Source organism: Schistocerca cancellata, chromosome 1, assembly GCF_023864275.1.
Source record: "Schistocerca cancellata isolate TAMUIC-IGC-003103 chromosome 1, iqSchCanc2.1, whole genome shotgun sequence".
NCBI lineage: Eukaryota > Metazoa > Arthropoda > Insecta > Orthoptera > Acrididae > Schistocerca > Schistocerca cancellata.
The window spans coordinates 912602070-912619323 of NC_064626.1; the positions used below are offsets into that span (position 1 = coordinate 912602070).

The window sequence follows — 17254 nt, forward strand, 5'->3', positions numbered from 1 at the left end:
ACCTAAGATTGAGCCCTGTGGTACACCATATTTTATTGGTAATTCACTAGAAAGAAAGGAGTTGTTTCTTGTTTTATTAATTTTGTTGAATTAATACTGAAGTGATACTTTTTGACTGCAGTTTTTTAGGTATGAACACAATCAGCTATATGCTACTCCTCTCACTCCTGGTCTTTCCAATTTTTCAAGCAGAATGTTATGGTCCAGGACATCGAAGGCTTTTGATAGATCTAGAAAAATACCTGCAGCTAATTTATGTTGATCACGAGATTTTAAAATGCAGTTTAAGAATTCGAAAATTGCTGTCTGTGTAGATTTAGACTTTCTAAAACCATGTTGTTGTGCTGTAAGAGTTGCATATTTATATATGAAACTTAAAAGCCTGTCACAGAAGAGTTTTTCTAGAATTTTTGAGACGGAACTTAACTGCGACACAGGTCAGTAGTTTGATATTTTTTCAGAAGAACCTTTTTTAGCAGTACCGAAACTTTTGCTATTTTAAAAATATCTGGAAATACACCAGTTTTTAGAGAGGTTGAAAATTTTTGCCAAGGGGTTTGCTATGTGGCGAGCACATGCTTTTAATATGAAATCATACTTCATCCAGACCACTTGACATTTTATTGCTTAATGATTTAATTTTACTTATAATTTCATTGGGTTTGTTCCATAAACATACATAGAAGCATGAAACTTCCTGGCAGATTAAAACGGTGTGCCGGACCGAGACTCAAACTTGAGGCCTTTGCCTTTCGCGGGCAAGTGCTCTACCACCTGAGCTACCCAAGCACGACTCACGCTCTGTCCTCACAGCTTTACTTCTGCCAGTACCTTGTCTCCTACCTTCTAAACTTAACAGAAGCTCTCCTGCGAATCTTGCAGAACTAGCACTCCTGAAAGAAAGATATTCACTCTGCGGCAGAGTGTGTACTGATATGAAACTTCCTGGAAGATTAAAACTGTGTGACAGACTGAGACTCGAACTCGAGACCTTTGCCTTTCACGGGCAAGTGCTCTGCCAGGAAGTGCTAGTTCTGCAAGGTTCGCAGGAGAGCTTCTGTTAAATTTGAAAGGTAGGAGATGAGGTACTGGCAGAAGTAAAGCTGTGAGGACGGGGCGTGAGTCGTGCTTTGGCAGTTCAGTTGGTAGAGCACTTGCCCGTGAAAGGCAAAGGTCCCGAGTTCGAGTCTTGGTCCGGCACACAGTTTTAATCTGCCAGCAAGTTTCATATCAGTGCACACTCTGCTGCAGAGTGAAAATCTCATTCTGGATACATAGAAGCAGTCGAGATCACTGACTTGGACTTGCTGGAGAAAATTGGGACTGGTCCTTGAGTGTACCTGAATGAGGTCTTCAGCTAGTGAAGTGAAGTATTCATTGAATTTTTCCACAACTGAATTTGGGTCTGAGACTTTTGAGCCTTCTAGTGTTAATGATACATTCTTTTTCTTTGTCATTGAACTACAAGTTTCGTTCTTTCTAACTCTCCACATGGATCTCATTTTGTTAGATGAGTTTCTTATCAAATTGTCATTCCAATAGTTATAAACACAACATTGGGAGAGAATTAAAGATCAACAATGTTCTGCAATATATATAACAGAACTGAAAACATTTAACAAGAAATGACATATTATTATAACTCTAGTTCATCTGCACTATTATTAAAAGTAAGTTGTTAATGTATTGTATTTTGTAGTAGATTTCACAATCATTAACTAGCTGGTCAGCTGTACAAATATGAAGTGACATGGTAAGAATAAATATTAGTGTTGCCATAGAGCATTCAACAGTTCCTTTTTACTCCTTTTCTTGCTACTTTAATACACTGACAATCCAAAAATTAAATATTGTGCATGAAGTCATGTGGTTTACGCATTGCCATGTTCTTCTGTTACCATGCCCGAACAATTAAAAAATCAATTATCAGTATTAAGTCTATTCTTAAATAGTCTAATTTAAGTACATTCCTATAGTGTATATGAGAATTGTGACTTTATAACATGTAAAACAGAGGCACATATGTGAAAATGTAGTCAAACTGCATGGGAGAGTAGCGTTTAAATTGGAGCTAGTCCTGCCAAGTGGCAAAACAGGTGTACTCAGATAGTAATCACACTTTCTACCTTCTATACACTATGATATTACCTTAGAAACTACACTGATTTTTGTTACCCAGACTTCACACTGTATCTCTAAGAGGGTATGAAAGCTGTATTGTTCATTTTTCTTTCTAAGACCTTCCAGTACATCTGCAGTTCCTTAAATACTTCCTTACTTGCTAAAAATGATTACTGACTTCTTTTTGGGATTTATACTCTGTATTGTGAGTATAAACAGTTATACCTTTAATGAATTAATTTCTGATCATACTACCATTTTAATGATTCAAAACAGTCATGTTTGGAGACATAATTATGGGAATGGGTTCAAATTGCTTTTGATAATCACAAGGTTGTTTCCTCAGATATTTCACAGAAACACTTGTGTGCATTTCTTCCATTCATTACGCTTACGAATTAATTTCAAATTTTTGATCGCTAACAATGCTGATGGAAAAGTCAGTTTAAATATTTTTGTTGTTACTACTATGGTACTTTTTTACTTTAATTTATAATTTATATGCTTTGAAGCACATTAATACCTTTCGAATAGGTAGTGTGTTATCTATAGTGACATAACTGTTTAGGAAGACAGGTGAAAATTTTCTAAATTTACTTGAACTGTACATTGTATGATAATTTTTTATTTTCAAAATTCACCAGGCAATTGGCCTATGGCTTTTTCTTGAAAAATTTAATGTTTTGATCCTGCCTGAGTGAATGTCTTTTGGAGGGGTCATGGCTCAGATCTACAACAGATTCACACAGTGGCTCACTACTGAGTGTAGTTAATATTTGCTGCCTCATAACTTGGCACATAAACAGACTTTACTTATTTTCAAATTTACAATGCAATTTTATGCTTGCTTGCTGCCGTCAACACTGCTGACATTGCTACCATTGGAAGACTAGTTGCTGGTGAACATCCTCTTCATAATCAAAAACAAGTTATCATAAAAGTTTCACATTTTCTTCTGTTATTGTTGTTGTTGTTGTTGTCTTCAGTCCTGAGACTTGTTTGATGCAGCCCTCCATGGTACTCTATCCTGTGCAAGCTTCTTCATCTCCCCGTACTTACTGCAACCTACATCCTTCTGAATCTGCTTAGTGTATTCATCTCTTGATCTCCCTCTGCGATTTTTACCCTCCACACTGCCCTCCAATGCTAAATTTGAGATCCCTTGATGCCTCAGAACATGTCCCACCAACCGGTCCATTCTTCTTGTCAAGCTGTGCCACAAACTCCTCCCCAATTCTATTCAATACCTCCTCATGATCTACCCATTTAATCTTCAGCATTCTTCTGTAGCACCACATTTTGAAAGTTTCTATTCTCTTCTTGTCCAAACTATTTATCGTCCACGTTTCACTTCCATACATGGCCACACTCCATACAAATACTTTCAGAAACGACTTCCTGACACTTAAATCTATACTCGAGGTTAACAAATTCCTCTTCTTCACAAACCCTTTCCTTGCCATTGCCAATCTACATTTTATATCCTCTCTACTTCGACCATCATCAGTTACTTTGCTCCCCAAATAGCAAAATACCTTTAATACTTTAAGTGTCTCATTTCCTAATCTAATTCCTTCAGCATCAACCCAACTTAATTCAACTACATTCCATTATCCTCGTTTTGCTTTTGTTGATGTTCATCTTATATCCTCCTTTTGAGACACTGTCCATTCCATTCAACAGCTCTTCCAATTCCCTTGCTGTCTCTGACAGAATTACAATGTCATCAGCAAACCTCAACATTTTTATTTCTTCTCCAAGGACTTTAATACCTACTCCAAATTTTTCTTTTGTTTCCTTTACTGCTTGCTCAATATACAGATTGAATAACATTGGGGACAGGCTACAACCCTGTCTCACTCCCTTCCCAACCAGTGCTTCCCTTTCATGTCCCTCAACTGTTATAACTGCCATCTGGTTTCTGTACAAATTGTAAATAGTCCCTCGCTCCCTGTATTATACCCCTGCCACCTTTAGAATTTGAAAGAGAGTATTCGAGTCAACACTGTCAAAAGCTTTCTCTAAGTCTACAAATGCTAGAAATGTAGGTTTGCCTTTCCTTAACCTATTATCTAAGATAAGTTGTAGAGTCAGTATTGCCTCACGTGTTCCAACATTTCTACGGAATCCAAACTGATCTTCCCCGAGGTCAGCTTCTACTAGTTTTTCCATTTGTCTGTAAAGAATTTGCATTAGTATTTTGCAGCTGTGACTTATTAAACTGATAGTTCGGTAATTTTCACATCTGTCAACACCTGGTTTCTTTGGGATTGGAGTCCACAGCTCGTGGTCGTGCGGTAGCATTTTCGCTTCGCACGCCCGGGTTCCCGGGTTCGATTCCTGGCAGGGTCAGGGATTTTCTCTGCCTCGTGATGACTGGGTGTTGTGTGATGTCCTTAGGTTAGTTAGGTTTAAGTAGTTCTCAGTTCTAGGGGACTGATGACCATAGATGTTAAGTCCCATAGCGCTCAGAGCCAGCCATTTGGGATTGGAATAATTATATTGTTCTTGAAGTCTGAGGGTATTTCGCCTGTCTCATACATCTTGCTCACCAGATGGTAGAGTTTTGTCAGGACTGGCTCTCCCAAGGCTGTCAGTAGTTCTAATGGAATGTTGTCTACTCCCGGGGCCTTGTTTCGACTCAAGTCTTTCAGTGCTCTGTCAAACTCTTCACGTAGTATCATATCTCCCATTTCATCTTCATCTACATCCTCTTCCATTTCCATAGTATTGTCCTCAAGTACATCACCCTTGTATAGACCCTCTATATACTCCTTCCACCTTTCTGCTTTCCCTTCTTTGCTTAGAATTGGGTTTCCATCTGAGCTCTTGATATTTATACAAGTGGTTCTCTTTTCTCCAAAGGTCTCTTTAATTTTCCTGTAGGCAGTTTCTTCTATCTTACCCCTAGTGAGATAAGCCTCTACATCCTTACATTTGTCCTCTAGTCATCCCTGCTTAGCCATTTTGCACTTCCTGTCGATCTCATTTTTGAGACATTTGTATTCCTTTTTACCTGCTTCATTTACTGCATTTTTATATTTTCTCCTTTCATCAATTAAATTCAATATTTCTTCTCTTACCCAAGGATTTCTACTAGCCCTCATCTTTTTACCTACTGCCAGCCGAAATGACCGTGCGGTTCTAGGTGTTACAGTCTGGAACCGCGAGACCGCTATGGTCGCAGGTTCGAATCCTGCCTCGGGCATGGATGTGTGTGATGTCCTTAGGTTAGTTAGGTTTAAGTAGTTCTAAGATCTAGGGGACTGATGACCTCAGAAGTTGAGTCCCATAGTGCTTAGAGCCATTTTTTTTTACCTACTTGATCCTCTGCTGCCTTCACTATTTCATCCCTCAGAACTACTCATTCTTCTTCTGCTTTATTTCTTTCCCCCAATCCTGTGAATTGTTCCCTTATGCTCTCCCTGAAACTCTGTACAACCTCTGGTTCTTTCAGTTTATCCACGTCCCATTTCCTTAAATTCCCACCTTTTTGCAGTTTCTTCAGTTTTAATCTACAGTTCATAACCAATTGATTGTGGTCAGAGTCCACATCTGCCCCTGGAAATGTCTTACAATTTAAAATCTGGTTCCTAAATCTCTGTCTTGCCATTATATAATCTATCTGATACCTTCTAGTATCTCCAGGATTCTTCCATGTATACAACTTTCTTTTATGATTCTTGAACCAAGTGTTAGCTGTGATTAAGTTATGCTCTGTGCAAAATTCTACCAGACGGCTTCCTCTTTCATTTCTGTCCCCCAATCCATATTCACCCACTATGATTCCTTCTCTCCCTTTTCCTACTGATGAATTCCATTCACCCATGACTATTAAATTTTTGTCTCCCTTCACTATCTGAATAATTTCTTTTATCTCATCATACATTTCATCAATTTCTTCATCATCGGCAGAACTAGTTGGCATATAAACTTGTACTACTGTAGTAGGCATGGGCTTCGTGTCTATCTTGGCCACACTAATGCGTTCACTATGCTGTTGGTAGTAGCTTACCTGCACTCCTATTTTTTTATTCATTATTATACCTACCCCTGCATTGCCCCTATTCGATTTTGTATTTATAACCCTGTATTCACCTGACCAAATGTCTTGTTCCTCCTGCCACCGAACTTCACTAATTCCCACTTTATCTAACTTCAACCTATCCATTTCCCTTTTTAAATTTTCTAACCTACCTGCCCGATTAAGGGATCTGACATTCCACTCTCCGATCCGTAGAATGACAGCTTTCTTTCTCCTGATATCGACGTCCTCTTGAGTAGTCCCCGCCCAGAGATCCAAATGGGGGACTATTTTACCTTCGGAATACTTTACCCAAGAGGATGCCATCATCATTTAACCATACAGTAAAGCTGCATGCCCTCGGGAAAAATTACGGCTGTAGTTTCCCCTTGCTTTCAGATACCCCTCTGTTGTGCTTGCACCTACGGTATGGCCATCTGTATTGGCATGTTTAGTAGCCTCTCTACACAATCTCCTATAGTATCAGCTTGTGGCTGCCAAAATTTGGGTCTTAAGAAACAGAATCATGTGGTTTTGTAGTTGCAAAATGTGTCTACAACAGAGAGTTTATCTCTTTGCCTCTGTTGGGAGTTACTTTGATGCTCTTTTCATTTTCAGCCATTCTGTTCACAGCTGAATACAGCTGTTGAATGAATATTGAGGCATATCGCATTTTCTATTTTCCCCCTTTTTCCATTTGAATTTTACTTATTTTTCTCCAGCTTTTCTTTAGGAGACCTGCTTCTCAATGGCCCATGGCCATTTTCCTGGTTGTCTGAGCCTACAGTGGAGATCATGTAAGATGTTCCCTGACAGCATGCACCAGTGTTGCCAGATTTCATCTGTGAAGTGCTAAAGACTGCAGCACAATGCAGTATCTGTCTATAGAGGTCTGACAACACTGAGGCATTGCCATAGAGATGTTTACAAAGTCGCGTTACATTATTGGTTGAGCTAGCTGGGAGATGCTACTCTGCCCAGACCACTGCAACTGTCAGGCATTGACTTAGGGAATGTCCATTAAATATGTGATACCCCCCACATTGGTTGGATTTGGTGAGATGTGGTGAGACCACTCCCTTCTCCTCATGTGAGGTTCACCCTATAAATTTTAAATAATTGAATTTATTTCATACGTTTATCGTTTTGCTTCATACAACTAAAAACACCTATTTTATTGCTCGGAATTAATTTTATAAAACAAAATGTTAGCTGTAATCTTGACTGTCTGACTTAAAAAGCTGACTTAAGATATTCATTCCAATCAACCCCCCCCCCCCCACCTTTAAATGAGATTTGGTGAGATTTTGCTGGACTGGCCCCCTGCCCCTCTCACTTTGAACTCACATAATTAATGGATGTCCCCTTACTCTGACTTAACTATAGTTATGCTTCTGCCAGCTACCATTATTCCATTAGCTGATGTTGTTAATCTTTTCTTTGTATCTATTGGAATTCACTTCAGTTGTCTATCAACCATTCATTCAACTGGCCATATTTGCTGTCCAATAAAATTTCATTTTAATCGTAACTGTATTTTATCCTCCACTGGTCTTCCTGGTCATTTCTTTGTTTTCCTACCTTGCCTAGCAATTCCCATCATGTATTTCTTAGTTGCTCATTGCGCAAACTTCAGGTTTTGAATGATTTTCATGTCCCTGCACTGGATATATGAGTATGAAGAAGGAATATGTGTTAACACACTACATTTTATCCATCTTCATTTTGCTGACAGCCTTGTACAGTTTCCCTTCCGTACAGCACTTCATGATGGTAGACAGTGTAGTTTTGAAGTGTTCTGTACTTATCCCCCTCTCGCCCCCACCTCCTCCGCCCACTGACCCGTGGCAGCCAATGATATTAGTCTTCTTATGGATGTCACTGAAATAGTGTCAAATAGGTAGACTTACACTAAATGGACGAACAACTGCAGTGAAGTCACACGGTTAACAACACCACACTGCAATTTCTCAAAGAAAAGAAAATGTAGTCAATTTCTCAAAGAAAAGAAAATAGTACAAATTAATAATAGAGTCATTAAACCAGTTAATGGGTTGTTATTTACTCCATAATAGTATCTGTATTTAGTAAAAAATACACTGAATTTAGCATAAAATGAAGAAGCACAGTATTAGACAAAAAAGTAGAAAGTGCAGTCTCTAACATCCTATCGATTAAAAGGTAGGCCTAACACTGTTCTACTCACATCCACTAAGTATATTTGTCAACTCCTTGTGTTAGGAGAGAATGAGTGATGGTTCTTGATACATTGCTGTACAATATAGTTCTGTCATATATTTGCAAATAATGTGGAAGATTTCTTTACAGATGTTACTGAAAGCCACCAATAGAGTCCAATAGCAATGTGAATATACACCACCTGGGTGTGTTGACAGTAATTTGATGCCTTGATTTACCTTACCTTCGGTGTGAAGATGTTGAGGTGCAGACAGTCCTCTTCACCAACCACAGGTGTGTCACTAGAGCTATGCACAAACACATACTGGATGCACGGACTACCATAATGCGTAGCATCCCAGATCCCTGGCCAAGGTTTGGATGGCTCAGGCTCCTGTAATGCAATTATGTCCCTTACTTGCATACTGCCTTTATAAAAGGACAGAATAGGTTTCTTTTTTTACGTTCACATGTAGCGGGTGCCCTGTGAAGCATGGACATTCCAGATGTATTGTAAACAGTTCAAAATGATTTTTAACAAATAATAAAGAACAAAGGGAAAATCTTCTGTTCATTAGTTAATATGTGCAGCTTCTTTATCTACTGAGGCATAAAAGCAATGATGACAAATTAATTGAAATTTGATGTTTTCTGTTTCCCATTCCATAATGTATTTTAGATGCTTCTGAACAATATGGTATATCATACAACAAAAACAGACTATTTTAAGACCTTCAAATAATATCTTTAAATTTGACAAGCAATTAACAATTTTCACCACCCCACATATCCTGATATAGTTAAACAATTCTATCTTGTGAACCACACAGGCTAGAAGGCTGTAAACTGCCTTTTTTGATGCCACTACTACATCTCAGAAGTGGCAATATGAATAACAGAATCAATCCTTTGTTTGTGGCACTAGTTTGTTAGAAAATAATGTGCCAGTCAGCAATTTAAATAGTGTACTTGTGTGTATTGTTCTTTTTTGGTATATTTAATGACTAAGCACAAAAGAAATGCAAATATGTGGTTAACAGACAAGATCTGAATTTGTGCCTGAAGTTGTAGGAAACACCTGTGCAAACAATGAAGGAAGTGTAAACAAACATAATAATGCTTTTTGAAGTGGCCACACCACGTACTTCTTGGAGTAATTATAGGCTAGCTATATTCTCTGGTAACTTAGATGCATTTACACATAAAAATTATCTTCCTTTGACATTAATGGAGCCAATAAAACCTATATTCAAAGATTTAACAGAGCCAGAGCTACTACACAAATGTTTGCATGAGAAGACCCAAAACATGAACATCTCCTTGAGTAATGTAGTGTGGTGACATGCACCAAAAACTTTTTTTTGTTGTCCTCTTGATTCTAAAGTTAGCAGTGTCTGATCGTGTAATAGCATTTGACAGTGGGAACTATAAAAGAATGAAGGTTCTGGAGAAGTTGGTGTGATGAGGACCGGGTGTGCTTCATGTATGCCAAGTAGAGTTTGCTGCTCAGCAAATACAAAAGACGCAAGAAAGTAAAAAGAAGACAAGCATTGAGTGATTACAGCTCTGAAGAGAACACAGAATATGGGCGAGAACAATCTAGTGCATGAAAGAATCAGAGCAGTATGTCCATATAAAAGTTTAGTATTAATAAACTTTGAATGCCAATACCTTTGAACTACTTTTCACTATAAATGACCATTATCTCAAAAGAGCACTGAAGGCAAAAACATGAAATTTTCACAGCATGTTAAGAGCAAGATTTAACACACATGGAACTAGAATAATAATAATATCCTATGCTGTTTAGTTCTTATGTTCATTTATTTACAATATTCCGTCATAAAAATAAGTGTATGAAATAAAATATCATGACAGGTCTCATACTATAATTTTTGCAATAATTCTACTTCAGTACATTAGCAAAAGTACATTAATTAATCATGAAAAACTGGAAGTTTGAGTCTTTAAACCTTTCTAAGATAATGAGTGACAAAGTTTGATAATTTAACATTGGCAGCATACAACATAAATAATCTCTCATTAAATGGAAGTATGTACCATTTAATGGCTTCTGACAGTTCTTAAAACCAGGAGCATAAATATATAATAAATAAAAATATTAAAGTAAAACATCAAAGAATGTAGCTGTAAAATGTGCTACTTGAGGCCAAAGTCTGTCAGCACAGAGCAGTCCAACTACGTCTGTGTCAAAATGCTTCGGCTCAGCAGCCTTCAGCTGGGTGAGGGTAACAGAGCTACAACCCCCCCCCCCCTTCCTCTGCCTGAAATTTTGGCTGTGGTGACAGACAGATATGTAGTGTTGTAGTGTAGACAGAGATATATGTTAGGTTGGAATATAATAATTTGGTTGTCAGTTGGCAAAGCCAACGAATGTGAATATGAATGTGAAATAAAGTTTGTCATAACAGAATGATCTGTAGCACAGCCCAGTTTTGGTTGCATGTAATGCACTTCTTGTTATAAAATCTATAAGTCTGACATAAATTTAGAAACCTGTATTAGATAAGAGGAACATCTTCAATGAGCCTTTTGGTCAATATTGTGTACACATATCATACATTAACCACGGAAACTGCATGAAGGGGAGGGGGTTACACATCCTTGATCTTCACTTTTAGGATACTGCCAGACTATTTCTGAGGAAAGTGTTGTACTGAACATTACCTCGAGTACTGTCGGTATATGCTTGGAGATTGAGGTGAGTGGCGTTCAGTTCCTGATTGCCATACTGTGTAATTCCAGTCAACAGGTCATGGTCTAGCGGTTAGTGCCATTGCTTCTAGATTGTGGGAGCTCGTGCTTGATTTCCAATTGTCTCAGAGATTTTCTTTGCTAGGTGACTGGATGTTTGTGCTGTCCTAAGCATTTCATAACAACATTTCCATCTTCATCGAAATGCAAATTGCTGGAGTGAATTCCACCAGTAGGCTGGAAAATCTGGATAGGGTTCTTGGACATTAATTGAATACAACAATTTTCTTTAATTTCAAGATTTACCGAGAGTCATTAATAACAGCATACTCTAACACAACATTAGAAAAAAAAAAAAAAAATGACGAGCAGCAGATTTCTTGCCATTTTGCATACTGCCACTCAGCTGATCAGGGCTTAGACTAGAAAATAAAATGGTGTTGCAAAAAAATACACAAATCAAAATTCACATTTGCGCAAAATATGAGAAGTTTGTGCTAAATTATGCTAGTAGAAAATTTTATAAATTATACTATTAATGAGGAGTTTAAAAGTGAAATATGTGTATACTGAATTGAAGCTAACACAAATATGCTAAACAAAATTTTATTATTTTTTAAAATTACCCTTAAAATTAAATTTAATAATATTACATTTAAAACAGACCCACACATTCCATATAACATCTACACCATAGTAAACTGCCAGTATTGATTTCCATATTTTGCACAATACTATATCATATTACATTAGAATATATCAGTTTTTATGTGTACTCCACACACTGAATGCCTAAGTTTCAAACTCAAAGTCATCATGAGTTGACCCTTGAAAATTACTCAACAGAGTAGTTTATTAGCACTTTCCACAGTAAAGATCATTTATGATTTGTGTTACTCGTATTGTTCATCCAACTAAATCAGTACTCAGAGTAAACTGTGTGCAGGAGTGTACTAGCGGCATATTCCGTAACTAAATCTATAAGACTAAATCCATACTAGGGAACCGATCACTCATCTTATTAACATAAATGAACCATACGATCTCTGTGAAATCCATTCCATTCCTTCTACTGTCAACACCTATTCAAATGATGCCCATTCCAGTAAAAGATCAGTTAAGTCTGTAGATGTGGCAGAATGTTTCTGTAGTTTTAGGACAAATATATTAAATACTCCTAACTTATCTTAATCCCCTAGCCTCCCATTTAAATTTATAAGGAAGTTATCGAAGAATTTGCAAATCATGTACTTAATAAGACTTCTATGTTGCAATGAATCTTGCATTACATTTCCACAAAATCTGAAATTACAGTCACGAAATTCTGGAGGTACTTTATCAAGAAAAAACTGTAATTTGGACCAGGTTTCAGTTTAAAGTCCTTGTATGTGTGAGTTGACACAAATTTACATGCACATGCACATGAAATCTTAATTTGACTTTCCAAAAGACAAACACAATTTGTTAGCAAGAAACAGGGGACTGATGACCTCAGAAGTTAAGTCCCATAGTGCTCAGAGCCATTTTTTAGCAAGAAACATGACATCTTTCATAAAAGACAATATTGATAAAAACTGTAAACAGTTTAAATTTTCTAGTGAACTAGCAGCTACTGAACTTTTACCTATTGCCAGAACAAATGCAAAAGAATTCCAGTTTACATATTGTGAACTTACTGCCCCTCCCAATGATAGCCAGCAAATGGCAATAATTTAAAAAAAAATTTCCTTGGGCTCATTAAGTATTTCTTGCACATCTTCTAATATTTTTGAATTCTTTGGTGACTGTTCAAAGCAGCTATAAATTCTGTTTAGAATATCTTCAAACTTTAAAAGCTCTCAACAGCATTCAGCTGCTATATTGAATATTAGTCCTAACTGATGGACCATGCAGTTCCCATATAATAATAAGGGGGTAATTGTTTTCAAAAATGTTTGCCACCTCAGATCTAAATACTGACATATCAGATGCACCACTGTAACTGAGGAACATTTGCTCTTATCAGTGCCATGCTTAGCCAAAATTCCTACAACACATGTATATACACTGAAGAGCCAAAGAAACCGGTACACCTGCCTAATATTGTGTAGGGGCCCCACGAGCAGGCAGAAGTGTCGCAACAAAATGTGGCATGGACTCAACTAATGTCTGAAGTACTGCTGGAGGAAATTGACTTCATGAATCCTGCAGGGCTGTCCATAAATCAGTAAGAGTATGAGGGAGTGGAGATTTCTTCTGAACAGCAGTTTGCAAGGCATCCCAGATATGCTCAATAATGTTCATGTCTGGGGTGTCTGGTAGCCAGCGGAAGTGTTTAAACTCAGAAGAGTGTTACTGGAGTCACCCTGTAGCAACTATGGACATGTGGGGTGTCACTTTGTCCTGTGGGAATTGCCCAAGTCCATTGGAATGCACAATGGACATGAATAGATGGAGGTAGTCAGACAGGATGCTTACATACATGTCATCTGTCAGAGTCATATCTACATGTATCAGGGGTGCCATATCACTCCAATTGCACATGGCCCACACCATCACAGAGCCTCCACCAGCTTGAACAGTCTTCTGCTGACATAGAGTGTCCATGGATTCATGAAGTTGCCTCCATACCTGTACATGTCCATCCACTCAACAAAATTTGAAATGAGACTCGCCAGACCAGGCAACAAGTTTCCAGTCATCAACAGTCCAATGTCACTGTTTACAGGTCATGGTGAGGAATAAAGCTTTATGTCATGCAGTCATCAAGCTTACATGAGTGGGCCTTCAGCTTAGAAAGCCCATATCAATGATGTTTCATTGAATGGTTCACATGTTGACACTTGTTGATGGCCCAGCATTAAAATATGCAGCAATTTACAGAGGGATTGTACTTCTGTCATGCTGAATGATTCTTTTCAGTCATCATTGGTCTCGTTCTTGCAGGATTTTTTCCCAGCCACAGTGATGTCAGAGATTTGATGTTTTACCAGATTTCTGGTATATAAGGCACACTCGTGAATTGGTCATATGGGAATATCCCCACTTCATGCTACCTCAGAGATTCTGTGTCCCATTGCTCGTGCACTGACTATAACACCATGGTGAAACTTAAATCTTGATAACATGCCATTGTAGCGGCTGTAACGTATCTAATAACTGCAACAGATACTTGTTGTCGTATATAGCCATTGCCGGCTGCAGCACCATACTCTGCCTGTTTACATATCTCTGTATTTGAATACACATTCCTATACCAGTTCCTTTGTTGTTTCAGTGCATATCTCTCACAGTACGTCCTGTTAGCGGATACAGTGTTAAAGGGTGCATGTACATTTTCCACTTCTGCACTTTTTTGCATATATTATTAGAGTTTCATTTTAAGTAATGTCAGTAACTCATCTATCATAATTGAATTGATTTTATTTTTGATAAAATATCATCAGTAATTATTTTACACATTGCACCCTCCATATCATAACTTCCATAATTTGCATCAACACTAAACTTAATTTGGTCAGAGAAAGGCAGTCTAAGTCTATACACAGTTCTTTTAATATGGAAAACTTTCCTGTAACAATATTTTCCTTTGATATTGTGTAGATGACACACTTTCCTTTGCATTTTTACGTGACACAACCAGGGATTTGACAAAATTTGGTGCCTCTGCAATGTATCTAGGAAAGATGAGTTCTCTTTTTAGACGATACACTTCTTTATTATTTTACAACTGCATATGATAAATTGTAGATAGTCATAGGATCCGTCCTTTATTGAATTTTGATTCCCCTCAGAGGGGGGAGGAGGGGGGGGGCTGGCAGCAGCTTAATAGGCTACTCTACAGCCTACAGAAGAATTAAAAAACATAATGAGAAGGTAACATACAATAAAAACAGGCGATAAAACAGTGACTTTTTAAAAACTGTAAAATAGCAGGAAGTTGTAGAAGTTAAACTATAAAAACAAGTGTTCATGACACACAATTTAAAAAACACAGTGGCAGTCTGGATTCTGTTCGCAAGAGATAAAAAAAACACTTAAAAAGGGGTCACAAAGCACTGAACACTCACTTAAATACTGCACTATAGAGTAGACACAAAGATAACACACCACAGGCTAACAATACCAGAGAAGGAAAGTTGCTACTCACCATATAGCGGAGATTCTGAGTCGCAATAGGCCCAACAAAAAGATTCGCACAATTTATGGTGAGTAGCAACTTTCATTCTCTGGTATTGTTACATTCCATCCTGGATTTTCCATTGTTAGACACCACAGGCTAAGGCAGATGGGGGGAGGGGGGACGGGGGAAGACCCGGACAGATGAGAAATGAGGGGAATAAAAGGGGTGAGGAGAGGAAAAGCAAGAAGGGGTTGGAACTGATGCAGGGAGAGGACACATTAAAAAGGGGGGCAGGATGGATGTGAGAAGGAGTGGGGAAGGCAGAGGAGGGGAAAGCAAAAGGACTCAGGGGAGAGAATGGAGCCAAAGGTAGGTGGGAAAAAACAGGAAGGGAGGGGGGGAAGAGGGAGCCCAGGAGAGGGACAGAGGTAGGGAGGGGTAAGTGAGGATCAGAGTTGATAGGAGGGATAAATGAAGGGGGAGAGGGCATCATCCAGGAGCGGGTGTTGACGGAAGCCACCTTGGGAAAGGAGATGAGGTGGTGGGTATGGGGGACACAACGGTGAAGGCGTAACCGCGGGCGGGGTTTGGAGAGGAGAGGATCAAGTCTGCGGGAAGTGCAGAGGACTCGGATATGTTTGAGGACTAGGAGCAGGTGGGGGACTGGAATCAGGTCATAGAGGATTTGTGTGGGGGACGGGAGGCATACATGGAAGGCGAGCAGAGTGCATGGTGCTTGAGAATCTGGAGGGACTTATAGAATTTGGGGGGGGGGGGGGCATATATCCAGGTGGGACTGGTATAACAGAGGATGGGACAGATCAAGGATTTGTAAGTGTGGAAGATGGTAGAGGGGTTCAACCCCTATGTCTGGCCAGAGAGGAGTTTAAGGAGACGAAGGCAGTTGTGGGCTTTGGATTGGATAGAGCGGAGATGAGGGATCCAGGTGAGTTGACAGTCAATGGTGAGTCCAAGGTAGGTGAGGGTGGGGGAGAGGTAGACAGGATGGGATCAGATGGTAAGTGAGAAATCAAGGGGCCGGAAGGAGCCAGTGGTATGACCTACGATGATTGCCTGGGTCTTGGAAGGATTGATTTTTAGGAGCCACTGGTTACACCATGTGTCACAAAGGTTAAGGTGTTGGAACCGTGGAAGTATACGAGCAAGGGCAAAGAAGGTGGTGTCATGGGCATATTGCAGGACATGGACTGGAGGTGGGTTTGGGGGATATCTGCCGTGTATAGGAAATAGAAGACAGGGGAGAGGACAGAGCCCTAGGGCTCACCCACAGAGGGGTGTAAGGTGTGGGAATCGGTTTTATGGATGGTAAATCAGGAGGGGAAGCGAGAGAGGAAGGAGGCAATCAGATGGACACAGTTTTAGGAAGGGCGTATGCCTGGAGTTTAAACAGGAGGCCAGGATGCCATATGTGGTCGTAGACCTTTTCGAGGTCCAGGGAGACAGACATAGTTGAGCAACGAGAGTTAAGCTGTAGGGAGAGGAGATAGGTGAGTCATAGGAGTTGGTCGTCAGCAAGAAGGAAGGTCGAAAGCCACATTGGGTGTTGGGGAGGAAGTGGAGTCGATGGAGGTGGTGATGGATGTGCTGGGTAGGTGATGGATGTGCTGGGTAAGGATGGATTCCAAGAGCTTGCTGAACACTGAGGTGAGACATATAGGACGTTAGGAAGAGGCATCAGACGGAGGTTTATTAGGCTTGGGCAACATCAGGATATGGGAGGTTTTTCACAGGTCGGGGTAGAAGCCGGTGGCAAGGATTATGTTGTAGAGGGCGGCAAGGACTGCAAGGAAGGCATGAGGACAGTGAGATGGCGGTAAGTAATGCAGTCGTGGGGGCAGGGCTGGGCGGTGAGGGTGGATGGTTTTGGTAGGATATGGGTGACTACAGCATCAGTCAAAGTCTGGTGGAGGAAGGTAGCAGTTCGGGAGATGTTGGCAGGAGATGGAGGGTAGAGTTGTGGCGTTCGACCTGGGTGTGTATGGATTCCCAGTAGGCATCCCAGTTGGCGTGGAAGTAATCGTGGACAAGCTTAGGATGAATGTCAGGGTGAGGAATGGTGTGAGGATGGCGACTATCAGAGGTGCGCCCAAGGA

General features: G+C 39.5%; 1 protein-coding gene across 1 annotated transcript in view; it reads right to left on the reverse strand.

Moving 5' to 3' along the window:
- The window catches only part of LOC126113877 (venom carboxylesterase-6-like), a 199815-nt gene extending 191068 nt beyond the window's left edge, over positions 1–8747 (reverse strand). Inside the window, exon 1 of the mRNA XM_049915021.1 lies at positions 8568–8747. Within this exon, the coding sequence (XP_049770978.1) occupies positions 8568–8747 (180 nt within the window). The remainder of the gene's footprint in view (positions 1–8567) is intronic.
- Positions 8748–17254: the final 8507 nt, after the last annotated feature.